The sequence below is a fragment of the Bactrocera tryoni genome, chromosome 4 (assembly GCF_016617805.1).
Source record: "Bactrocera tryoni isolate S06 chromosome 4, CSIRO_BtryS06_freeze2, whole genome shotgun sequence".
NCBI classification, from domain to species: domain Eukaryota; kingdom Metazoa; phylum Arthropoda; class Insecta; order Diptera; family Tephritidae; genus Bactrocera; species Bactrocera tryoni.
The window spans coordinates 7,452,995-7,479,036 of record NC_052502.1 but is presented as its reverse complement, the minus strand read 5'-3'; the positions used below and the strand labels follow the sequence as shown (position 1 = coordinate 7,479,036).

The 26,042-nt window shown below is 39.2% G+C and overlaps 3 protein-coding genes across 3 annotated transcripts; 2 read left to right on the top strand and 1 right to left on the bottom strand.

The window, feature by feature from the left end:
* The first annotated feature begins 17,794 nt into the window (after nucleotides 1-17,794).
* On the top strand, nucleotides 17,795-20,962 carry LOC120776005 (retinal homeobox protein Rx). The gene is made up of 3 exons (XM_040106437.1): nucleotides 17,795-18,148; nucleotides 20,100-20,214; nucleotides 20,286-20,962. Exons 1-3 carry the CDS (start codon nucleotides 17,942-17,944, stop codon nucleotides 20,849-20,851), a joined length of 888 nt encoding a protein of 295 aa, XP_039962371.1. The 5' UTR covers nucleotides 17,795-17,941; the 3' UTR covers nucleotides 20,852-20,962.
* Nucleotides 20,963-21,444: 482 nt separating this feature from the next.
* Nucleotides 21,445-22,918, top strand: LOC120774361 (palmitoyl-protein thioesterase 1). Its single transcript, XM_040103947.1, has 6 exons — nucleotides 21,445-21,655; nucleotides 21,708-21,945; nucleotides 22,013-22,171; nucleotides 22,231-22,380; nucleotides 22,442-22,568; nucleotides 22,628-22,918. The coding sequence occupies exons 1-6, from the start codon at nucleotides 21,553-21,555 to the stop codon at nucleotides 22,748-22,750; spliced, it is 900 nt and encodes a 299-aa protein (XP_039959881.1). The 5' UTR covers nucleotides 21,445-21,552; the 3' UTR covers nucleotides 22,751-22,918.
* Nucleotides 22,919-23,108: 190 nt separating this feature from the next.
* Nucleotides 23,109-25,398, bottom strand: LOC120774772. The gene has a single exon (XM_040104544.1). It carries the CDS (start codon nucleotides 25,246-25,248, stop codon nucleotides 23,230-23,232), a length of 2,019 nt encoding a protein of 672 aa, XP_039960478.1. The 5' UTR covers nucleotides 25,249-25,398; the 3' UTR covers nucleotides 23,109-23,229.
* Nucleotides 25,399-26,042: the final 644 nt, after the last annotated feature.

Sequence of the window (26,042 nt, the reverse complement as noted above, 5' to 3'; positions counted from 1 at the left end):
TTGCATTTGCGGTACACAGCAACAACAACAACATACGTATGTATATCGATAATTGTGCAAGTGGTGTTGCCAGCAACTCATGATCGCACACGCTCCTCTCCCGAACACCACCCGGCCTGCCGGCGCAGCTGAGCCTTGTGAGCCAGTGTAAGCGCAGGAGGAAGCGATGATTTGGTTTGTTGCTGCAATTTGTGCGGAAGACGCTTGCGGATATAGTGGCAAGCAAAAATTAATCAAAACATTTACATAAAGGCAAAAATAATAACAATGTGAAAAAGGAACGTCCTACTCTTGCTGTTGCCTCCGTTGGTATTGTTGCTGTTGCAACGTCACAACGTCTCACTCGCAAAATCTGCCGCAACTGCTGCACAATTATTGTTGTTGTCGTTGTAGTTGTTGGTCTTGCTGTCGACAAGGATTTCATTTGTTATCCTGATTATGTTGGCGTCATGCACCCACAAGCTGCCTGCCTGCCTGCCTGCCTGACTGGTTGACTGGCTGACAGCCTGATGGCTACTGCCTGCCCTTCGCACAGCCCCCACCCACCCACTAACCAGCCGCCGCACAGCAAAAAAGATTGCGAAATTACATTGAAGACAGCGCACAACAATGAATGATTTCTTCCTCATTTTCCGTTGTGGAGCGTCCTTTGTTTTCCACAGTAAAATGAAATGAAATGAAATCATAATAATCGTGTTTTATGTTGCACACACATAAATATGTATAAGATTACAACCACTGCTCGTACCAGCTATGCAGCAGCAGCGATACAGTCGTCAACAAGCAAACAATAAGTATAAACATCCTTCTGGGCGTTGTTGTGGGAAAAGCTCAACCGATGATGTTGCCTTACAGGGTGTCGCAAAGTGAAACGCTAAATAGGGTATGTGACAGGGAGCTGTTGGTGGAACTCTAACTCTGGAATATGGCCTGTCCAAATAAGTACAGAACAATATTTGACAAACGGGCCGACTTGAGCCAGAAAGTTTAGATATAGAATAGTTACTTTCGGTTAGGTTTTTTTCGACATTTGGTAGAAGTCAGGTCTATTAATAGGTTACGAGCATATGTAAAATCAATACTTACCTTAAGTCCCGAGTTATCGAGAAGTCGATACTTTTTGAGAAATACTGAGCTAGGCTCATGTATATTAGGAACCATTCACCCGCTTCAATGCCTGTTAAAAGTTCTGCCGTGCGTACTCTATGTATTAGTTTTACTCTTGCGAGGTCTGCTTCATGAAGCTATGTTCCAACCTTTGTTGAATTTTTATGGTATTATGGTAATTAATTTTTACTAACAAAACTGGAATCGACCGTTCGTTAAGTATGATAGCGAAATGAAATATAAAATTAAATCGTTCCCATGACAGTCGGGTCTACGCAACCGGAACGGACCCGGATTTCTATCTGGCCAAGGACTGTCAACAACAACAACATAAAATTAAAACAGGAACTAATCCTAATACCGAATATTCTTTGAAAGCCCACACTATACAAGTATGTCAGCCGTTTTAGCTAGCTCTGACAAGAAGATGCGTAGGTTGTCTTTTATATTTCGGGATTAGAAAACGCAAACAAATATTACTCATCGAAAACCGCGTTATTGTTTTGCGAAATATTCTCAAATAAGATCTACATATCGTCACCTGAAATGCAAAATAACGTATCATCAAAAAATTCGAAATTGAATGTCTTATAGATTACGCTTCACTACTTCAAATTACATACATAATACTACATATGTTCAACATTTTCTGGTTCTCCGATCAAATATAAACTAGTTTTAACCAATATTAAAATTCGGTTCCGAAAATGTTGTTACGTTATTTTGCATTTCAGGTGACGATATAGACTTTTGCATGCGTTTACACTAATTGTCTAAGCTCTTTTGTCGCTTTGAAAGACGTATCCTCAAAACATGCATTCTAAATGCATTAACCGCCTCTTCAAATGTCGTAAAACGTTGACCCCTTACTGGTAGTATATTTTTTACGTACGGGAATAAAAAGAAGTAATTTGTGTAATTCCACCATTAATAACCTGTCACGATGTGATGGACGTGTTTCGAACACCTATATCGTATTTCTTTAACATTTCTTTCAATTAAATAGACACGAACCTTTTTTGAGCGATCGACACATGGTTTGGCATCCAAAAAAATATTTCGACAATCAAATGTTCATGAAATATTGAATGTTTACTGGTCCCATTGATGATATAGTTATCTCAATCTCAGGATAGGTCACATTGCAATATAAGTTTGTGTACAGCATCAATAGTTTCCAGAACAACAAGTGATTTTGGGCGACCTTTACGACGTTCACCTTGGAACTCGATTGAATTCACCATACCATTCAATCGCGCTCGAATGATGATGATGAATATTTTAAGTTACTGTAAACAACACAAATAGCGGTCTTATATCAAAACCTTCTGAGTCTAACACCAAAAATGACAAACTTTACGATAAAGTTGTGAGTTGCCAGACTAGGGTTGCCAAGTCCCGAAGATGAAAAATTAAAGTACGTAACTGATTTCAGATCGCATTTCGAAGAACTATTAATTGATCACAGGGGTATATCGCGAGTTTTTTTAATTTATATTTTAATGTAATGGAAAAGGTAAGTCATTTGAAAAGGAAGGGAAATATGAAAACAGGGTGACGATCTTCGATGATATGCACATTTCTAAGAAAGACGAGGAAAAACTCTAGACACCTTAAATGGTTAGACGACGCTGGAGCCCCCTAAAACACCCAACTTTGATAATTAATACTGGGAGTAAGCAAAAAATTACAGCCTAAAAAGGGTGACTGTATCACTCGTTTTAAAAGCAGTCTATTTCTTCATATTTTAAGAATAAGTAATAACTGTTTATATTTATACGCGATCTACGACGGCACTAAAAAAGCGCTTCATCTTCTCCGTAGATATATAGTATGTTACAAATAATTTTCTACTAAAAGATATTATGTGCACTCTGGCCACTGGTCGAAAAATAAATCAAAAGCTGACAAAATACAGACTTTTTTTTGAAAAGTTGAATTTTACCAAAAATTTTGGTCTTTCGAAAATCGATTTTTGATCAAATGAAAAATTTGTATGTTCATAGCATGGAGAACTGTTCTGATAGGACATGGAGAAAAAATTTAATGGTTATCGGATCATTTGCCTCCGAGTAGTCATTAGAAAAATGCCGTTGCGAGAATTGCGCGTTTAAAGATAAACTGATTATTGATCCGAAAACTATTTGAGATATCCATTTAGAATCATAGTATGTTATTTTTAAAGGTACTATGACCTATCGAAAAAAACGATTTTTAAATATTTTACACTAGCTATGCCCATTAAACTTATATCTGATCATTTACAAATATTTTTATATTGTAATTTTGGTACAAAATTTCGACTACTGGAGCAATATTTGGTATCATAATATTATTCTCAAGCATACCTATACATACAGCCATGCTAAAAGGGATCATAAATGCGATAGTCTCCGAGTACCATCAATGCTCGACTCGAAAATACCATATTCGAGTAAAATATGGTATTTTCGAGTAAAATGCGTTTAAAATTTTACATTCTGAAGTTAACACAACCGAAAGTTTCGACACCACAGCGAATACGTTGTGACAAAAAAGCACCCGGAAAATATGTATTTTATATTTAATCATTCATCACGATTTATATTCAGATGTTTTCAGTCCTCGAAACACTTTTCATAAGCATTTTTTGTGATGGCCTGCAGCTCCTTCAGCGAGTTTTGTTTTATTCTTTCGATCGACTGAAAACGATTCATTCCGATGATTGTTGACTTGTTTGCATGTCAAACTCATAAACCCATGTCTCATAGATAGTTATAATGCTCTCCATGAATGTGGCATCGGAGTTCGACGATCAAGCATGTCCAAAGAGACCTGTTTACGCTACTCTTATTGAAAAAAATATAGCTTTATCGGGACGAGTCGAGTAAGAACACGTTTCATACCTAAAATATCCACCAAAATGATTCGAACTTACTCGCGAGAGATGTCCAGCTCTCTTGCCATCTCTCTTGCCATCTCTCGAACACTTACCTAACGATTTTGAAGCATCATATCCTTCACTTTTTTTAAATATTTTCATTAGTTAAAGAGGTCGAAGCTCGTCCAGAACGTCACGCATGTGACGCTTGTCTTCAAGGATCTCTCGACAATCTTTGAAGGCTTAGGATAACGGTAAGACCACTTTGTTCCATATTAGTTATAAAAAGTTTTTTTTATTATTTTTTATTTTTTATTTTTTTTCCAACGAAATAAAGAAATTATTGTCAGTGAAAGAAAACCACATTTGATCCTCATTTCGCGAGTAGTGTTCTTGGCTGCTTTCTATGAGAAGTGTCTAAAAAGTTTACACACATACATATGTATTTCACCAACTCTCACTGCTTGCAACACTCATTGTCACATGTCATATCCGGCAGCCTATTAGCAGGTGCGCATATTCCTATAACCCTACCGTTTTCATTATCTCGCTGCCGGTAACAGCAACACCCCCGAAGGCTGCCTTCGTGGCGCTCCATGCGAAATCTGTTGTTTCAACGCTGTTTACGTGTGGAAATTAGCGCTCTTCAACGAATTGCCATATTGTTGCCGTGTTAATGTATTTTAATTTCGTCCTTATTACGTTGCTGCCGTTAATTTGTTGTTGTTGTTGTGCATGCATGCACTAGCATTTCGTTGGAATAGATGCACGGCGCGGCGCGGCGCGGCCACCTGCTCCTCCGCCACTAACTCACTTGTTTGCGCTAATGTGTTTTTGCATTGTGTTTTGTTGTTGATATCACAACTGCAGCTGTAAGCAATAACAATAACAGCGAGCATCTACAACAACAACAACAGTGCAGCACTTTTTTGCTGTTTTTAATTACTTTTTTCAATTCATTTTCTTTTGTACGCCCGCTGCAGGCCTCCACGCCGACTGTTGCGGAGGTTCTTCGGTAGCGAGAGCGAGAGACAGAGAGAGAAAAAGAGCGTTGGGCGGTGATTTTTCGCCTCAGCAGCCTGGCTGGCTTGCTGGGTGGCTGACTGCCTACTTGGTTGGTTGGTTGCATTGCATAAATTTATCTTTTCATTACATTTTCCCGACTTGTCGCCCCGCAGCGCGCCGCACCCTCAAACGGTTCCACTAGTTAAGCGTGCGGCCAACATCGGTGTTGCTGTCGCTGCCATTAAGGACGTTGTTGCTGTTGCTGTTGATGAGATCGTTGACGTTGACGAGGCTGCCACCTCGCCCGAGGATGCTTGTATTCGTGTTGGTTGTTGTTGTTGCAATGTAATGCAATGTGGCTGTTTGCTTTTTAATAAAAATGACATTGTGACTATGCAATTAGTATTATGAAAATAATTTTTCTACCACCTACCCATGGCTCCCACCAACCGACCGCCTACTGAACTCGTGCCTACTCTATCTGCATACCCTGTTGGAAAATTCTTCAGTTGGAGATGGTTTGTTTTAAAATGATTTAACTGTGCCAAATGTTGTTGTTGTAACGTGTACCTAATCCCCGTTAGAATGGTAAGGATTAGATAAACTGTCGTCGACGTCATCGAACGGTAGGCCCAAGAATCGTGCTGTTTCGACGAGGTCGGAGGTCGGAGAGGGGTGTCAGATGAGTAGGGTTAGTGGGACATAAAAAGAGGTGACCACTGTCATGCAGAGACTCATTGCACCCAAAATATATATTAGATATGTGGGAGTCTATTCTGGATAAGTAGGAATTCAACCTGCTACAATATCCAGAACGAAGCTGCACAAGCGTCACTCTCGTTTCTCGCGGCCACTCAGGCTCTTCGCCTGCAATGGGAGGTGATTTGATTCCAAGAACGCCATTCACTAGAAGGGAGTCGGTGAAGGCGTTGATAGCTCCACTGTGAATGTTGGTCAGTGCCTGCCGGAAGTTAGCTGCGTCCGAAGCCTGGTAGGCGTATTGTCTGATATTGTCGAGTTGAGGAATGACCTCTTGATGTTCCTAGGAGGCGGTTCCGTTCCAAGCAGGTGAGACATTATTCTCCTTAACTGGGAGCATACGGGCCTCATTTTGCAGGTGTTCGATAGGAGACATCAAGAGGCTTCCTGTCGTAGTTCGAAGTGCAGAGTTCTGACAAGTCTGGAGCTTCTTCGTCTACGTCTCACTGTTTCCAGTAATTAAAGACTGGCCGGCCGATTGCCCTGCAAGTAACCAACAACCTTTCATTGTCTTTTTCTTATATTCTGCCGGCTAGCGACTTGAGGATTTCGTCGCGGTCATATGAGAAGTGAAGGAGCACAGACTGTAGAAAGTCACATCTACCCTGTTTAGATCGGTAAGTCTAATTGTGCCATCTCTCAGAGGTCAGTGAGATCCCGCTTATACTCATAGCCTAAAAACTGACAGTTGTTATCTGTAATATATCCAATGCATATTTTATAGGATGACGAACATTTTCATAGTGAGTTTTTTTTAAGGAAAGTTTTCCCTGTTCTGTGTAGAATGTAGTATAATACCACCTTGGAAATATGCCTAAAAAGGCATCAGTGTGTACTATGGATCAGTTAGTTATCATCGGCTGCGTAATTAGGTTCATCAAAGAAACGTTTCGGCTGTTATTATTTTTGAACATAGTCCTCATAGCTCGATCTTCTTGACTTAGAGATGTTTCAACTTTTTTACCCCGTCTAATACGTCTTCTGCAGGACTGCAAAGTAGAGAGAGCAGCAGTTCTTGGCCTAATTCGACCAATTTGCTTATGGCAATGTTAGAGATGTGAGCGGGACCATGATATCGGTCGAAGAGTACCAGTTAGTCGATCTCGATAATACCTCTTGAATCTGAGAAAACTGTAACTGTCACCTTTGCAGCCAAAAGGGCAGCCTTTACCTTCTTCGGAGTAGATTCTGTGTGAAATAAAATGTTTAGACTCTTCGCTCATCTCTGGTGTGCACCAGAGGATGTTTCGTCGAAGATCAAAAAACGGTGTTGAAACAATGTTGTTGTTGTAGCAGCAGAGCTCTGACGAGTTGACAGTCCTTGGACGGGTAAAAATCCAGATCCGTTCCGGTTACGTGGACCCGACTGTCGTGGGAAAGATTGCGCTCAAACAGCGTCAAACATTGCAGTTAAGTGTCCCACTGACAATATTTTATGCAGGATATAATGGCCTTTTGAGATGTCCATTGCCTTAGCCTTCAACATGCGGGTTTGCTATGCAACATAGTGGACTTTTCTGGTAATCGTTTTCGAGGCATTTGATGCCAACAGTCGACAGCGGCGGCACTCGTTAAAGGAATGAATTAAGGAATGAAAAACTTTTTATAACATATATGAAACAAAGTGGTCTTACTATTATCCTGTTTGTGGTACAAAGCTTTCAAAGACGTTCGAGAGATGCCTTTCAAAAACAACAATCGATTTTGCATGTATTCTATTTTTCGAAACCCCGTGGACACAAACAAACTTATGAATCAGTTTCGGATGAAATTTCCTCAAAATTAAACCTTATAGTGCTTCAATTATTAAAATGGATCGTGTCGGCTTATACATATCTTCATCCAGATCGCGATATCCAACAAAAGATAAATAGAGCGCATGTACTTTTAATTACTCCAAACATTGCCTACAGGGCAGTGCGCACTCGTGACCGGCATTCGTAGGTGTTGCAGAGTGGTTTTAAGGCTGTGCCTGATGGATCTGCTGCAATGCTGGCAGATGTTGTTGGCGTTAGGCAACTTCCATTTTTTTATGATTTTTTTTATTGCATGTTTGTGTAAAAAATTTAATTAAGTTAATGATTTCTGTGCATAAATGAAATGCTGCATGTTACACCTGCTGCGCTGCTGCATTGCTGCTGACGTTGAACTCCCGCGCCTTCGCCGCCATCTTAAATGGATGCAGTGCGCTGTGCTTTATTATTATTATAATTATTTTGCTGTTGTTGTTTGTGTCTTTCAAACAAAATTTTAATCAGCATAATTAAAACGAAATTAGCAAAAAGGCCTCGGCTGTGGTTGAAATGCAAGCAAACAGCAACAACAAAAGCAAAAACATAAACAATTCGCGCCACGTGATATCCTTGCAGTGTGGCGGAAGCCTCTAATGATTTATTTCATAAAAAGGCTGTTTGCGAAATGAAAGAATCATAATGGCTTTACAAAAAGAATTAGGCTTCCGCATTCTTCGCAGAATCATCAATTTTTTATTTATATTTATATAAAAGATGTATTTCCTTAAGTTTAGTCATCCAGCGCAAACAACCAACCTTATTCGATGGCAACATTAATATATCGCCCCTTTCCGCACTTGGCGACTATCTCCGCCCCTCTGGCTGCATTCTTTTGCAAGTTGTTGCGCCTTTTGTTAAGGCGATTTTCATTAAAAATTCTAATTTAGCTGCTGCGCGTCTGTCACTTTACCAACACCGGCAACAACGCCAGCATCAAAAACACAAGAAAATGAAGAAATTGCATTGTTTAACTGCCGTCAACATTTCATTTCGTCTGTGCCTTTGATTTCCTTTGTCAGCCGGGCTCAAAGTCTACCCCAGTCCCTCCTACAGCGGCTTCAAACCAACACGCATACACACACACACACATACAGTTAACCGCCTTGTGCTTTCTTTTTTTTTCTTTTTCTTTTTCATTTTCATATTTTTATCCTTTTTGCTCATTCATATTTCGTCATTCATTTATTCAGTTTCCGCATTCGCTTTCTTCCATCGTTGCATACTTTTGGGGTGTGGAGCAGTGTGAATTGTCTACTTGTAGGCGCCATATCATGCGAAATTAGTTCATCAACCGCCTCCAAAGAGACTGTCACATACGTATCGTGTTGGGCTGCCAATTACCGTTGTTAATTTACTCATATCCTTGTTAAAATTGCCTGCGAGAATTCGAGTTTTTGCGTATACAAATCGCTTGCATGCAATCGAAATGCACTGGAGAGTCGCCCGCTTTGTTCGGCTGCTCGTTGAAATTAAACGTTTGTAAAATATTCTATACATATGTATATGTATAAGAGTATGTGTATGTTTTCGTAATCACACATCAATTACGTGTTTCACTCTTGGTCTATTCTAACATGTCCTTTTTGTTGACTCATCCCCGAAAGACTCATGGCGGGTTGTGGGAATCTTTTTATAATGCTTAAAAAAGAAGGTGGGGCTTTAGCTACTTGGTTTGCGAAAGATAACAGAGAACACTGTTATTTGAGGCTTTCACAGCGTAAATAGAAACCCACTAATTATCGATTGATTAACCTTCATTGAAAATAACAACTTTTTTGGGAAAAATTGGCCACAGACCGCAAAGAAATATGCGGAATATGCTTAAAGATCCATCTTCGATAAAAGTCTGAGTGCAAATCTCCCAAAATTATTGTATCATTGAGATGGTTAATAGGTAATGCAAAGTACTTGACTTTTTGGGGGTCTCCTTATTTAAAAATCAGTAAGAGGGCTCTTTAATATTCGTTCGTTAAGTTTGATAAGGTGTATTCCACCTCATGCGAAATCTAAATTTGAAAACTTTTATTTGAGGATCCGTTTCATTTTCATTTTTCGAAATCGATACCGTTACAATATTTTCATTTATTTTATAGTATCAGTATTTAGTTCTTATAAACATTTACTTTTAGGGCACAAACAAATTTCAGAGCAAGAATCTCATACAGATTAAGATGCTGTTACTATGAGCATGGCAGTTGCTTTGTGACCATAATAATCCTTTTCCATAAAAAAAAACCTTTCTCTTTGAAACATCATCGGTAGACGTTTTTTGTTTTTAATTTTTCATCGCATTTTATGGACTCTAAGGATTAGTCTATGATATGATCTGCATACGAGTACAACTTAAAAATTCCTTAAGATTGTTTTCGGGTTTTAATATTCAAGTATTTTTCTTAAAGATAGTGAACGCTGTCCTTATTTAGTATGCCAAATATAAGCGAGATCTGTCAACCAGTTTGTTTATAGAAGCTTCTTAAGTCGGTACACCTCAGTAGTGCGTTTTGATTTTGACAATGGATAAAAGTATCGAAAAATAATTTGTATAAAATTTTATATTTCTAACCAAATTTCGTGTGCGGAATCCTTGCGAATATTGGAAAAGGCTTAATCTGTTTTATTAAAAACACAAGCTAATGGTACAAAGTCTTCAAAGACGGTCAAGCGATCGTTGAAGACATACATATGTACCTCGTTCTGGACGGCCTTCGACCTCTTCAACTGATGAAAATGTTAAAAAAGTGAAGAATGGTGCTCGTCCAGCAAGTGATGGAGAGATGGCAAGAGAGCTCGACATCTCACGCAAGTCTATTTAAACGATTTTGGTAAATATTTTGGATATGAAACGCGTTCTTACTCGACTCTTCTCGATAAACCTGAATTTTTACAAAATGAGTACCGTAAACAAGTCCCTTTCGACATGCTTGATCGTGCGAATTCCGATTGCTACATTCATGTAGAGCATTATAACTGTTGATGAGACATGAGTTTATGTGCTTGACATACAAACAAGTCTACAATCATCGGAATGGAAAACAAAATTCGCTGAAGGAGCTGAAGGCCATAACAAAAAGAGAGTGCAAAGTGCTTCGAGAACGGTATGTTCCACATGTCTTCTGAAAAATATTCATGGATTCCACGGTCTACAATTTTTGTTGTGAGTTTCAGTATGTGATTAAAGTTAAAGATAACAGCTTTCAGGTATTCTAGATATTTTAGAAGCGCCTATTTATCAGTATCACTGTCATTGTGTGTTTCTCCCTTTTTGCCTTTTCGTGCTGTAGAAGGAGTATATTGGTTAAACTTTTTCGAGTTTTGGCAAATAAATCATTGAAATCAGTAAAAATGTCTTTGTCTACAAAATTCGTCATCTTATATGTCGGTCGTTAATAATAGTTAAAAAACTCTTTTATTTTTATTTAAAGTGATCATTTTCTTTAATTAATTTTCGACAATTTCATTCAAATGGGTGCCTTTTTTCATAACAACTTACTTCTCGAGGTTTTCTTTTAAGAAAGCAATGAGGCATTGCTGGCGGATTGCTTTCCAAGAGATCGTGAATGGTTCAGGAATTGTTGCCTCAACTTTTCATATATGGATCAGTGTGGACAGTCAATGTCATCCCTTTTTCATTTTTGTTAAAGAAACTAAAAAGTTTGATACGCACTGTGATTTCGGTCTCCGTATAACCAATAACAGTCAAAATCCTTGTCGTATAAATGATCAGCGTAACTAGCTGATTATGATTTAGCCATCTTCGTCTGTCTGTTCATCTCTATATGTATATGAAAATAGTGCCTCAGTTTTTGAAATATCGCTTTAAAATCCGGACCACGTCCAATTCTCCCGAAGAAGCCGATCATTTACCGATATGGAACGGACTTTTATAGCAAAAAGTGGTCGTAACAGGTCAATTGAAAAGTCCCTTGCCTACCAAGTAAAACACATTTTTTGGCAAATTTTGTTTTCTTTTATTCAACGCAGTTTCCTTCAGTGAAAAGATTACAGCGACCCTATAACTCTTCGATGCCATATTTGTAGTAGAATTTGTATTTTGCTTCAAAATACTTAGGCGTCAGTTTCAGCAATTACCTCATCATTCGACGAAAATTTCTTCCAGCGAGCATTCTTTTGAGATCTGAGAACAAGAAATAGTCGAATACGGTGGATGTGGAAGCAATTCGAAGCCCAATTCCTGAATTTTTTGCCATCGTTTTCACAGACTTTTGACACGGCGCCAAACAGTGTCTTGGTGAAATATCACTTTCTTTTTCTTCAAATGCGAACGTTTTTCATCGATTTCGTCCTGTAAACGGTCCAATAATGCCATGCAATAGTCGCTGTTTATGGTCCTGCCTTTCAGTCAATAAAAATTATTCCATGCGCATCCCAAAATACAGACGCCATAACCTTGCCAGTCGACTGTAGCGTTTTTCCACGCTTTGTAGCGAGTTCGTCTAGCAGTCCGGATGGATGACTGTCAATTGGACTTACAAGTTACAAGCTAACTGATCAAACTCAAGTCCATCTATGGAAAACTTGTTTATTAGACCTCTTCTACAAATTTAGCAGATCGAATAACTATAACATACACCCCGTCCAGAAAGTATCGGGGACTCTTCACTTAAATCTCTCATACATAAATAGTTGCTGTAAACATTCTGGTTGACAGATCATACTAATTTTTGATATAATAATTAAGGACAGTTGTACCAACCTAGAAAAAAAATGTACCTGTCTTCCATATAAGCGGGAGATCAGAGGAAAAATGAAGAATTCCCGATACTTTCTTGACAGAGTGTATAACGGCTTTCAAACAGAATGATCAGAATCAAGATAAAATATTTGGATGCCTTTATATATAGATACTTGTATATATATATAAAGAGGTAATGCTCGAAAATTCTACAAAAATATGCAGGGACTAACAGAGGGTTTCACGACCAGACTATACTCTTGTAGAACCCCCAGAGGTGATCTAGTGAATGATGCCCGGAGCATACTGAAATTATTGAGGGAACACTTCTCTAGCCTGCTGAATAGCAGTGAAAGCATAACACCAGGAGAGGGTGGTCGGACGGTCTATTGCCCGACCACGAATAAGTTCGAATAGCAATTACCCGCCTGAAGAACAACAAATCACTTGTCATCCCCGTACTACTATATGACGCAGAGGAATGAACGATGACAACAGCTCATGAGTCGGCGTTACGAGTTTTCGAAGGAAAGGTTTTGTGGAAGATTTATGGTCCTTTGCGTATTAACAACGGCGAATACCGCAGTCGATAGAACGATGAGCTACAAGATATAGGACGACATTAACATAGTTCGGCGAATTAGGAGACTGTGGCTAAACTAGCTAGGTCATGTTGTCCGAATGGATGAAAAGACTTCAGTTCTGAGTGTATTCGACACAGTATGCACCGGAGAAGCAGAGGAAGAGGAAGACCTCCACTCCGTTGGAAGGATCAGGCAGAGAAGGACCTGGTTTCGCTTGGAATATCCAACTGGCGCCAAACAGTGAAAAGGAAGGACGACTGACGCGCTGTTGTAAACTCGGCTATAATTGCTTCCGCGGTCTATACCACTGTCTACGCCAGTGAAGAAGAAGAAAAGAAATACATCTGTGGAAGATATTACGAGTATAGCTTCGCTGCAGTCGAAGATAACGTTATGATCTCGTTTAATAAAAATCAAGGTGTACAACTACGATTGAAGTTAAACTTTTTTTATTTAAGTGTTATTGTTTTTGTAAAACGTGAAAAAAATTTAATCATAAAATATCATTTCCATTATCTGTACATAATGAAACCAGTTGCACTAAAACAAAAGATGCCACTAAGCAAAAAATTATCGCAACACCCGAGCTGAATGCTGCACCACCCAAACACACACACACACACCCACCCACGCACCACACTTCCGGTGAATGCACCAATCTCGAGACATCAGCTGCCAGTCAAATGGCGCACCAACCAGCCAACCGCCCACCGCCCACCTGCGCACCAAACACCACTCAGCCGCACACCACTCGCAACGGTGGCCGTCAACCCAACAGTCGACTAATGAGTTTCTGGCTGCATTGTTGTGCTAAAATACCGTTGTTTTTCGTGTTGTTGCCGCTGCTGTTGCACATCAAATTACAAAATTAAAAATGGAGAACAGCGGCAGCTCCAACAAAGTACAACAACAACAACAACAACGTGTGCCACAGGATATGGCAGCGGCGGTGGCAGCAACGAAACAATATTCATAATTTTAATGAAAAGCGCGCGCCTCTACGTTTCCCAAAAAACACATAAAACACACACACACACAAACAAAACGAAACAAAACACATTTCCGCCGCTCACCGCTCACCCCCCGCCCATCCGCACCGTTAATTCAGGCAGCAGGCGCGCTGCCTTGACGCCGTCGCGCGTGCCCGCATCACATTGCTCGCTTATGATTGGCTTCAATTGTGAAATGTTGTTGAATCCACCACTGCCGCTCCGCCTATTGCGGCGCGCAACACCAACAACAACAGCGTTGTTGAAATAATAAATAAATATAATTTTAGCGCAAGCGCTAGGCCCCCCTCCCCGCTGTCACTGCCCGCGCGCCAACCGAACGGGTGAAAAGAATCACAGCAACAACAACAACAAGGCATGAAACAACAATACAACAAATATCACCGACACCAAAGCCTACACAACAAGCCAAATGCTCGTGTACACTGATACAATAAAAGTTAGCTGCAGCAACAACAACAGTAAAAAACAACAACAACGAAACAAAACGTGCAAATGAGAAAATTACATCCCTTCATTTGTTTAACTTTCAGTCACAAATACATCTACACCTACCTGCACACACAACGGCACAGTTGAGCGCAATCACACACACACACATACACGCGGGATGTTGGGCGGCATGCTCGGCGAACAATACACTTCTTGGAGCGCAACACAATAGCAATAATAACAATACATGCTCAGCGCTATAAAACACAACAACACCGTCGTCCTGAGGGTGCAACTGCCAACCCAACGCCTGTGCACGCCCGCGCGCCTCCGCTCTGCCGCCAGCATCAACGCCACAATGTTGTTTATCTCATTGCGCTCATTGTAATTGCATAAACCTGTAAACTACACCCGCCGCTCGGTTACAATTTTTTGCCTACACAGTTGTTGTTGTTGTCGCTGCTGAGTTTGTTGTTATATGCTATTAGTGGCGGCGCTGTGTTGTTGCTGTTGTTGGCTGCCAGCGCGTGTGTTTCATTGGTTGCTACATTTTTAAGTGCTTTTGAATTTCATTACTCACACAGAGAACTTCGCTGCCCCATCGCATCGTTTTCCTCGTGCATTTACCATATAACTGTATATATGTATGTGTTATATGCATATACGAAAATATGTATGTGTGTGTGTAGCTTTGTAGTATTTATTTATGGTTGCTAAATTTTATTTATTATTTCTGTTCACGAAATACAATAAATAAAGCGAATTTGAGAGCACAACAAGTTGACCAACACAGAGTCACCTCAGCTCAGCCGAGTTCAACAGTTGCTCTCTGGCGATTTGTGCTGCAAATAAAGGTAATGCAAGTCACATTGCTAGAAGTAGTCTTCTACTCTCTACTACGACAGTTATCAGCCTTCTCAATTGTGTTGGAGTGCTGGAAGAGTGGCAGCAAGAGAGCTTTCTGTGCCAAAGATATTGTAATGATAAATTATTTTACAGTTTGTGATACAAGGGTTGATTGAAAACTTATTAAATTTTCAGGTAAGACTCTATCATGGTTTCTTTCAAGCCCATCCTTTGATTTAGAAGAATGGAGGAACTTTTTTCTACTTCACAGCTGATGGTTTCCTCGTTAAGAAAATCAATCTCTCACCTCTTAACCTTTCCAGTATCATCAAAACCGTTGAGAGTTGTATTGGAACCCAATACAGAGATTTCTCGCATCAAATCCTAACAGGGATCTCCCTTAGGAAGCTTATAACACTGCACTGGCCGTAGTGGTACCAAAAAACTCCTTTATACTGGATCATAAGATCCTTACAAATCGACAAAGCGTTTTAAGCCTATCCCAAAATGGTTAAAACGGTAAAAATTAGTTTCAACTGTCATCTAGTTCGCCGAAGGTAAGGCTATCAAGATGTTTACGCCTCAGTCTTGCAAAGTCTGGACAATGGAGGAAAAAGTGCCTAGTTGTTTTTACCTTGCGATCTACTCTAGGCCAAAAGTTGACGATGAGACTGGCACTACTCAACGGTTGGTCTAAATTAAAAACTTTGACATGGAAATTGTATGCTCATGTTTTCCATGACCACTATTAAAAATCCTGTTGGACATTGGTCGGAAACTGGGATCGAACAAACCCCTTTGGAGTTATGTACCATATATACGGTACATTACTGAGTAATCAACAAGCTCGTTTAACTTCAGGGCTTTGGATATATCTGTTTTTGGTAAATTATGGATACAATACAGGAAGCTTGGCGATTAGTTAGGAGAGCTGGAACCCCTTTGAAAGGTTTCTCCTGCTTCGTAGAGTAAATTTTGTGTCGCCGACGAAATTTTCTTATAAATAAGCGAACTTTAGTTCAATCCAAGACAATATCGAAACAAATGTTGGGTCTATAAGAGCGCTACAAAAAAAACGGTTTGGGATATAAATGAAATTCTGTATTCCTAAGAAAGTATGTTCGATATTATGTATAAAACTCGATTTCTTTTGCATGGTCACTATGGGTACGCTTACAGAAGTCCAGACTCTAGGCAACATCCAATTTTCCACGGTTTTCAAGCATAGATCGGCCGATATTGCTGCAATTTCACGTTCGTTTTCGTACGAAGTTCATCAGTCGTCGTTGGCTTGTTGGCATAGACCATAGACTTGAAGAAGCTCTACAGGAAATAGTCTGCGTCGTCAAATCGTACGCCCGAGGCGGCCAATTGACTGAGATAATACGTTAACCAAACTTGGTTTTCAATGAATCGCTTGTGAAATCCACTGCATGACTTGTGGCGCCGTCCTGTTGGAACCACATATTGTCCAAGCGCGAAAAATATTCGGTTATCTTTGAGTAGTAGCGATTCCCGTTCATAATAACGTGCCGGTCTTGATCATCACGGACGAAGTACGGCGCAAGGACGCCGCCGGCCCATAAACCGCATCAAACGGTAATTTTTTCGGGATGCAATGGTAACCCATGGAGTACGTGTGGATTGCTGCCTGACCAATAACGCATATTTTGCTTATTAACGAAGACTGACTTGGGTCTTCCTCAATTGATGCGCTAGCGGCAGCAATTTTCTCGACACTTCGGGCACTTATTTGTCTCACTGGAACGGAAACATTTTGTACTGTGCATGTGGATTCAAATTTTTCCACTAGACGTCAATTGTTGATCTGAAAGGAGGATTATGGCGACCATAAATTGGACGTAGCGCCCTTGAAGTTGAGTAAATTTTAATAATTTCAACTCGTTGTTGGTTCGTATATATTTCAATGATAAAATGGCGAACCTTACTGAAGAGAAATATCAAAAGAGCGGGGAAAAATATGGCGTCATTTGCTGTCCCTATCGGTCTACTTTTGTAACGTCCCTACTAAAAACCCCGATATATTCGACCGGTTTTCCGAGAGGTGTCTTAACTGGATTATTATTCAAAGCTAAGGTCCTTGTGCATAATTTTCGGTAAGTTTCATTTACAAATTTCTCTTTTTGTTACTAAATATATCGTAATTTGTGCTTGAAAAAGTGTTTTTTTTTTTGGAGAATATAAAAATAAGGAAATTGGATGCCTTATGAATTGAAGCCAAGAAACCTAGAAATAAGTAGGACTTCTAAGCTGCATAAACGTAATTCTTCAACATTTGGGCAAATATACAGAACTATGAGAGAAACTTATAAACAAATCGAATTGTGGGCATTGTTCTCACCTCGTATAAAGATTGAACTACTAAGCTTCCACGAGAGAGCCGTTTAGAGAGCGCAGCAGTAAGTGAGCATAAACTTCATGCGTAAGCTTCGGTGTCTGAAAGCAGTATCAATGAATGGCAAATCCTATAAGCATACATAAGCCTAATTATCTCCACGCCTAGTGCATTTACCGCCACCCACCACCCCACCACAATGCAACAATCCCCTGTCCATCTATCAACCACTCACATACACAACACAATTCGGCTGGCATCGGAGAATGCGTCCTGCGCTTGCAAATGAGCGCTCATAAAGGACACATTAGTGGTAAACGGCGTTGCAATAATAAAAGGCACACAATGGCTAAGGATGCGCACAGTCATCTCGCGAACGTGCTGGCGGCAACATCAACGCGCAGCAGCTGAAACAACCGTGCGACTCGTAACAGCTCGCTTAGGCTGCATTTTTAGGCGCGTTTTTTGTGTGAAAATAATTTAAATTTCGGTGAAAATGGCGGGTCCATTTCTGTCGCCGCTACCGGGCGACCTCTTAACCGAGTACATGTTCGGTCGGCGACGTCAACGACGTAATCGCACAACGTTTACACCTCAGCAACTGCAGGAGCTCGAGGCGCTCTTCCAGAAAACTCACTACCCGGATGTGTTCCTACGCGAGGAAGTGGCGCTGCGGATCAGTTTGAGCGAAGCGCGTGTACAGGTGAAGCACCTCATGGGGTTTTAATTTAGAACAAATAAAAAATATATATAAATGAAAAGTATGGAGTGTGCAGCCGGAAGTTGATAAAATATAATTCTCCACAAATAATGAAAAATAGTGGTTTACCAGTTTTGTATGGAAATGGTGATTTCAGAAACGAAAACTTTGTTTCAAAGATAAGCAAAGGTCTTGGAGTAGAGGCCCATGTTGCACTCGAAAATTTCTACCACAAAATAACACATTTTTCAAATGAAAATGTTCTAAACTTCTTTATGAAAATCACCAAAATTAGAGTTTTCGAAATAAATTGTTCGAAATAATCATAAAAAATTTAACACGAGTTTAGTGGGCCGCCATTTTAATTATTTGTTTTTTTTTGTTTTGTTAAAATTTGTTTGTAAAAAAAATCCGGTTTGCCATTTCTTCTAATGATTCTGTTTTTCAATTTCATTAAACATAAACCACATTATAACAAAAGGCTGTGATCTAAAACAATCTATATAACTCCAGTTTGTTCCAAATCTGTCCATGTGAAATCGGTGTTTTTGGATTATATATTAAACAACGAAAATAAAAAAATACAGTTCTGGCATCTGTATAGTATATTTAAAGAAATTCGTGTTATTTGTTCCGACAGATGTGGCTTAAAACGTGGTATTACAAAACGCGTTTTGTCCGAGATAAACTCCCAAACTGCTGAACCGATTTTAGTTAAATTTAGCACAATTTATTCACTTTTCTTCAACTTAAAAGTTAGGATAGTTTATATTTCCACTGGTCAACAAAAATTTCTTTTGGCTGTATCCTCCGCGCGAGCACCGACTATTCAATGGATTTCACTGCTTTTCTAACATAAATTTATGCCAACGTACTCGGAATTCTGCTCTTAAAAGCATATAAATTCTATTTTTAAAAATGCTTCTTATAATAATTAAAAATAGGTTCTTCAGAACCAAACTTCTTGACCAGCTCAAAAGCGCTTTAGATAACTCAAACTTTTAATGAGCTCGAAAGTGTCCAGCGAACTATAAATTAAATGGAATTTTATTTAGTAGGTACTGAAAATGGTATGTACTAAACATCGCCTTGAATCCAGTTCTTACGATCGATCCAAGTGTCAAAACTTTTATAACTACAGTATTGAGTTCTGTTAACAATTACTAGCATTTACAAAGGAAACCTCGGAAACGACCAAGGCACTCTGAAAATATCTACATATTCTTAAAAGAATCGATGTAGAATAACTCGAACCTCTTGAAAATCCTATACTATCAATAAAAGGACAACAGTCAGTCGGGAGGTACGGCATCCTTAAAAGATTTGCCGATTTTAAGAGATATGACAATGATACAATCTTCTAAAATACTCGATATTTTCTGTTTTAGAATCAAAAGAACAATACTTTTTAAAGTTGATTTTCAGAATGAAAAGATTTCTTAAAAGGACGGAAGCCGTTAATCTCACATCGAGAGCAAGTAATAGGTTTTTCTTTTACGAAAAAGTAACCCTTTATAGAAAATAAATAAGCTATGTACATATATATACAATTACGAGTTGAAGTTTAGGGTTCGACATATAAGTAAGAGGGTCTCCTTTATTTTTTCAAAATATTTTATGTCTTTCGATGAAGCTAAAATAAAGCCATCTAAGAAACGTGTTCTTTATGATTCTTGAACGCCATTATTTTTTCAGTGAGTGCTGTGTGTAAAGACTTCCGGGAAATAGAAATCTGACTACCTCTGCTACAGCTCCTTGTAGTACCATAAAATAAAACCTTTGCATAGAACAACCTATTAAAGACTTAATTTAGACTATCTATATTAATCCGGCTTTATTGGCTCTTTTTAAAAAAAATTGTTTGCAGATAAAAGCATTTATCCACACTCCTTTGCTTTATTTCAGTAGATTTTTTAAACAGTTTACTTAAAATCATCATTTTTTCCTCAAACAGGTGTGGTTCCAAAATCGGAGAGCCAAATGGCGTAAGCAGGCTCGTTTACAACTTTTACAGGATGCCTGGCGGATGCGTTGCTTAAGTTTGGGCACGCCCACGGTTATAGCGGCAGGTACCAACAATTTAAAAACATTCCAAATTTTTTATTACAAATCACTTTTACGCTTTTCCACAACCAAACAGGCGATCGTGTGCCACGAATACCCGGCGCGGCAGCAATGAACGGCGCCTCGCCAACGGAAATGACAGCGGAAAATCTCAGCAGTGGCGCACAAGTGAAGGACGGACATTTGTCGTCGCCTGAATCAATGCTCGCAGCTAATGGACAATCCATGCCGAGCGATTTTACAATGATGCATCCCGCATTTCAAAACCAACAACAGCACACACAAAAATTGGACGCAGATCAAATGGACAAGGCGAAAAGTGACACTTCAAACGGCAAGATTCCCAATGGATGCGAGAAGACTTACACCGAATTAAAATTGTACAAAGAACATCATGGTCATGGGCTCGGTAACGCTTTGCAGGCTCATATGAATATGAGTGGTTTGGTTGCGGATCCGGGTGCTATGGCCAATGCTTTGGCTCACGGCTCGGATGAAGGCTCCGATGATTCGGATTCTGAAGAGATCGATTTAACGTCAGGTTCTTGCATAGATTTCTCGAGTAATAAACAACATTTAATGCAACAATCACAACAACAACAACCGATCGGTACAAGCGCTGCAACAAATGGAGTGCATTAGTTTTGAATTCAAATCTGATTATAAATCCTTATAAATAACTTCCGCTATATTTAGGTACACACATACATATGTAAATAAATAAAATGTCACAGCTTACTATATGCAACTCTACAAAAGTTTTTCATTTAATGAGGAGCAGTTCTTTTAATTTTTTTTATTTCAAGCATTTTGTGTTTAAAGTCTATCCGTCCTATAAAGGTCATATATCAGATTTCAATATTTAAAGCGTTTTGCTCACTCGATGCTCGACTGAAGGAATCAATTTGAATTTTTGAAAAATATATTTAAGTGCTTCGTAAAAAATTTATAAAAATTGGCGTTTTTTTTATACGAATTAACCCTCTTGAATGCACCAAAACTCTAACATTGTATGCACCATTATCGCATTTTAAAACTTTAAAGCAAAAAAAGTAGAAATAACATTTAGCGCTATTAAATTAAATAAAAACTATCTATTAAGTATACTCGTATATATAAATATTTTACTCTACATTAAAACCAACTGAAGTAGTACGTCAAAATTGATTTGAAATACGCCGGGAAAATGCATCCCTACATATTGTTTATGTTTCCAATCCAAATTGATTATGCTTACAGCTGTGATTAGAAACTAATTTCTTTGTTTGAATTTCATAAGATTTTAATTACTGCGATATCTTTAACGAGAAGTGATGTCAACTTTTTAAAACTCCAAAGAAATAATGAATATAATGTTTCTAATTAAAAGTTTGATTATATTGCTATGCGGCAATAGCATTCTAGCCGCTTCCAATACATTACCGGTTGTACTTTGGCATGGAATGGGTAAGTGGTTCGCTTGAATACAAAGTCATGTCTACTTAATACATATTTCTAGGTGATACTTGCTGTCTTCCATTCAGCTTGGGTGCCATAAAGAAATTAATTCAAGCGGAAACAAATGGCACATACGTACGGTCATTGAAAATTGGTGGCAATATTGCGCTGGACTATGAAAGCGGTTTCTTCATACATCCCGACGATCAAGTGCGTTATGTATGTGAGCAGTTGGCCAAAGATGCGCAACTAACAAACGGTTATAATGCTATTGGCTTCTCACAAGGCGGTCAATTCTTGTAAGTATGAATACCCAATCAATATTTTATTGTTATTTATATATGTATTATACTTCAAATAATGCAGACGTGCCGTGGCTCAACGCTGCTCTACGCCACCTATGAAAACGCTCATTACATTAGGCGGACAGCATCAAGGTGTCTTCGGCTTGCCAAAATGTCCCTCGCTGACCAGTACGACCTGTGAACACTTGCGGAAGTTATTGCGTCGCGCTGCTTACAAAGAGTTCGTTGTTAAAAAAATTGGTTTCATTTGTTTTTTTAATTAAATTTTCATTTAAACAGATGGATGCAGCGTGATTTAGTGCAAGCTACGTATTGGCATGACCCATTGAAAGAAGAGGAATATCGGCAAAAGAGTTCATTTCTTTCAAACATAAACAATGAAGTGTTTATCAATCTAACTTATATAGACAATTTAAATAAGCTCGAGAAGTGTGTACTAAGTGTATTTGAAAATGTCTACCAAAATATTAACGTTTGAATATTTTTGCAGATTTGTTATGGTTATGTTCTTGAATGACACTATCGTACAACCGAAGGAATCGCAATGGTTCGGATTCTACAGTCCTGGACAAGACACGATTATTCGTCCTCTGAACGAAAGTCCCTTATTTGAAGATGTAAACTTAAAAGCTTTTTTGTCTATAGATTTTTTTTTAATTTACGCTAATTTTTTCAGCTTGGGCTCAAACAATTAGACAGAGATGGCAGACTCATATATCTGTCCGTTGAGGGCGATCACTTGCAAATGACAAGCAAATGGTTTATTGAAAATATTATACCACAACTTAGCAAGAATTAAAGTAAAAACAAAAACTAAATGATCTCTAAATTCGAATTTAAAATAGGCACTTCTTATTGATTGCGCACACGATAATACTCCATGGCGAACATTTTTTAAGCTACTTTGTGATGAATACCAAATAATATGTTTTAAAAATATTAAGCAATATAAATTAATGGCAAAATATTGTCTGCATTATTATTATTTGTGCAATTGTAAAATGCACCTACATACATATGTATATTCTACAGAATGCAATAATAAGCAAATTTTATGAATTGAAATGCAAAATTTCCCTCTCTTTATTATATATGTATGTATACACAAGTAAAATATACAAAAATTATAGAAATAATCGTAGAAATTCTTTGCCTACGTAACTCTCATATATATATGTATATATAAGGATCGCATGTGTATTTGAGCCATATTCGAATAGTTAACCTCCGGATCATTTGTATATTAAGGTTATGTCCACACTAAAAGCTCCGAATAGCTTAAACGATGTCTGTGCTCTCAATAACCGAGACAATGTCCTCAATAAAATTACACACATGTGTGTAGGTTTGCATGTAGAGCGTGTCGCGGAACGGCTTGCGATGACGCAACTCTTTAGCCAGCCACATTTTTATTTCGTCTTCGTCGAATTCATTTAGCAGCATCTCTATATTCTCAGCATCGCCACCCGCACCCTCCTCTGAGGCCTTGGAATAATTGTCTACGTACTCCTTCCATGCCGCCTTTAAGAAGGCTTCCTCGATGGTGAGCGTCAGCTCTTCCCACTCATCGATGCCCGTTGAGATAATGCCACGCACATACACATAACATGTGCGCTCACGTTCCGTATTATCAAGTATTTTCTCATCGAAGTCTATGGGCGGTCTGCCACGCATCTCCTCTAAAATGCTAATCATCTCCACAAAGTACAGTGCACGTTTATCGGGGCTCTCCTGTCGAAGGATGATGGCTTTCAAAGATTCAATGCTCAAATCCCAAGCGGGCTCGCGTGGCTTCTTTAAGCGTTCATACAGCTCCTTGAGCAGTTGAATGTCGTGATAGCGTTCGCAGCGATAGCCGGGATTGTAAAATTCGAATAGCTCCAGTTCGGTGAGTGTACGCTTGTAGGGGCAAATCACTTCAGGCAACTTAATCAGCGGTGTGAGTGAGGCTAAGCGTGTAGTGATTTGACGCACCATCGTCGTATTCGATTTGTTCAAGACCTCCGTTTGTACAGCTCGTATTTTGGCAATATATTCCGGCGCCGGTTTGCACTTACCGCTCAAACGCACCACAACAGCATCCACTTTGCGACAAAAAAATTGTGGATCGATTTTTAGCATCCACTTTTGTTTCGTGATGTCGGCGCGACGTGGTTGAAACTGCACAACCACATCCATGCTCTCGCCCGAAGTCAGGCGAAACGGTTTATGTTGGAAGAGGAATTCATCATCGTAGGCTTTTAGTAGACTGGCATTTTTCTCGAAATACGGACGATGTACCCATTCGAAGCCCAACACCCTTTTGCCCAAATTCTCCAGATGTAGAACGCGTTTAACCACTTTCTCGAATGGTTCACACTCGAAACGCACCTCCAGCTCAACATATTTGGAGCTACGCTTCTCGGTTAGTTGAAAAATATGATCGTTAATCCGCACACTGTATTCGGGTTGTGGTGGTGGCTCCGAAGTGGATGCTGCCTGCGCAGTTGGCTCACAAATTGACGAGTCTTGTGAGATTAAATGTATCTTTTCTTCACCTATATATTGTATATCTGCGTTGTGGCGCAACGTATTTATCTTGCTGAAACTCTCGCCAACAATCTGCAGTTTGTCAATGTCCGGATAGAATTCAATTACACGTTCTATGTCCTCGCGCTTTCGTTCGATGCGCTCCTCCAACACTTTGGATCTCAGCCAATCGGACTTTTTGTGTCCGCCCTGTTCTTTCGGTTTACCCAACAGCTCTTCCTTGGTCACCAACGGCAAACCGGTGATCTCGACTACCTTCTCACCATCGCGCTCTGCCTTCGGCAAAGTCTCACGAATTTCATGTACATGTTGGCACGTGCTACAGTCAATATATTCCGGCAATATCGCTTCTTGTCGTTGCATTACAGTTAACGGATTCAAGCGTTCGGCGTAATCCATTAAGCGACGCACCGTTTGCTTGTCACGTTCATCAACGGTGACTGCGCGATTGAAGAGTACCTGTGCCGGTGTCTTACCGGTTTTCTCCTGTATGTTCGCCTGCACAAGCTTACGCTGCTCTAACATATCCTTCCAGTATTTCAGCCGGTTGTCATAGCTGTATTCGGAAGGTTTCTTAGCGATGCTGGAGCAATGTGACGAGGACAATTCCACGTTGCCGCGTTTATTATCGAATATTTTATTGACCAACTCCAAGACTATGCGACGATTGTGCACGAAGAGTCCCGGCCGCTCGCCTCCTTCTTCGTGATGCTCTGTGGACACCGAGGAGGGCGGTGAGAATGCATTTATGAAGCTGTTGAGCGCCATGTAGGTTTAACTTTTACTTTTCTTGTGTATTTTGTTTTTTTTTTAACAATTTTATTTATTTTGTTTGCGCTAATAAATCGGAAAATACCAGCAAATTTTATAATTAACTTAAATATTTGATATAAATGGCTATGAATTAGTATATCTGTGTATTGGAAACGTATTTTAATCGAGAAAAAGTTAAAACCTCAAATGCTTACTGTTTAAATGAAAGGATGAAGTTGATGATAAAAAATATTGTCATTGTATTGAAGTCACAATGTAAAGTGAATTTCAAGAAAATCGACAAATTTCAAAGGCGATGGAAGTTGTTGGTAAATGTATAAAAAAAACTTATTTCTTTATTTACAAATTTATTACAGTTATCGATCAGTCCAAAAGCGAAGTTTCCGTCGGCCTTATCCCCTGAATATGGTGTTTAGTTTGTCACGAAGTTTTTAACACCCAGAATGTATAAACGAACTAGTCTCTCAGTTTTGAGATATCGTTCTGAACACGTCCTTTTCTTCCCAAGAAGCTGCTCATGTGTCGGACGACATATTATTATTAAATAAACTGATCGATCGGGTCCAAATTCTTGTATGGAAAACTTCTTAATTTGTTAAGGTATCGTCAGCGCAAATTGTTTTCAAAAAAATCACTTTTTTAGGCGATCACACTGGTGACCCCTAAATGATAGGTGACCCACTCTTTCTCTCCAGTACGTTTCCAGATATAACGCGTGTTTTAACCACCATATTAAATACACCACTCTTACATACATTTATATTTATATAATATTAAATATTTTCTTT

Coding starts and splice junctions, on each gene's coding strand:
- LOC120776005 (XM_040106437.1), top strand. CDS start 17,942: ATGGCGGGTCCATTTCTGTCGCCGCTACCGGGCGACCTCTTAACCGAG. Junction 18,149..20,099: donor TGAGCGAAGCGCGTGTACAG/GTGAAGCACCTC, acceptor TTCCTCAAACAG/GTGTGGTTCCAAAATCGGAG. Junction 20,215..20,285: donor GCCCACGGTTATAGCGGCAG/GTACCAACAATT, acceptor ACAACCAAACAG/GCGATCGTGTGCCACGAATA.
- LOC120774361 (XM_040103947.1), top strand. CDS start 21,553: ATGAATATAATGTTTCTAATTAAAAGTTTGATTATATTGCTATGCGGC. Junction 21,946..22,012: donor TCACAAGGCGGTCAATTCTT/GTAAGTATGAAT, acceptor CAAATAATGCAG/ACGTGCCGTGGCTCAACGCT. Junction 22,569..22,627: donor AAAGTCCCTTATTTGAAGAT/GTAAACTTAAAA, acceptor TAATTTTTTCAG/CTTGGGCTCAAACAATTAGA.
- LOC120774772 (XM_040104544.1), bottom strand. CDS start 25,248: ATGGCGCTCAACAGCTTCATAAATGCATTCTCACCGCCCTCCTCGGTG.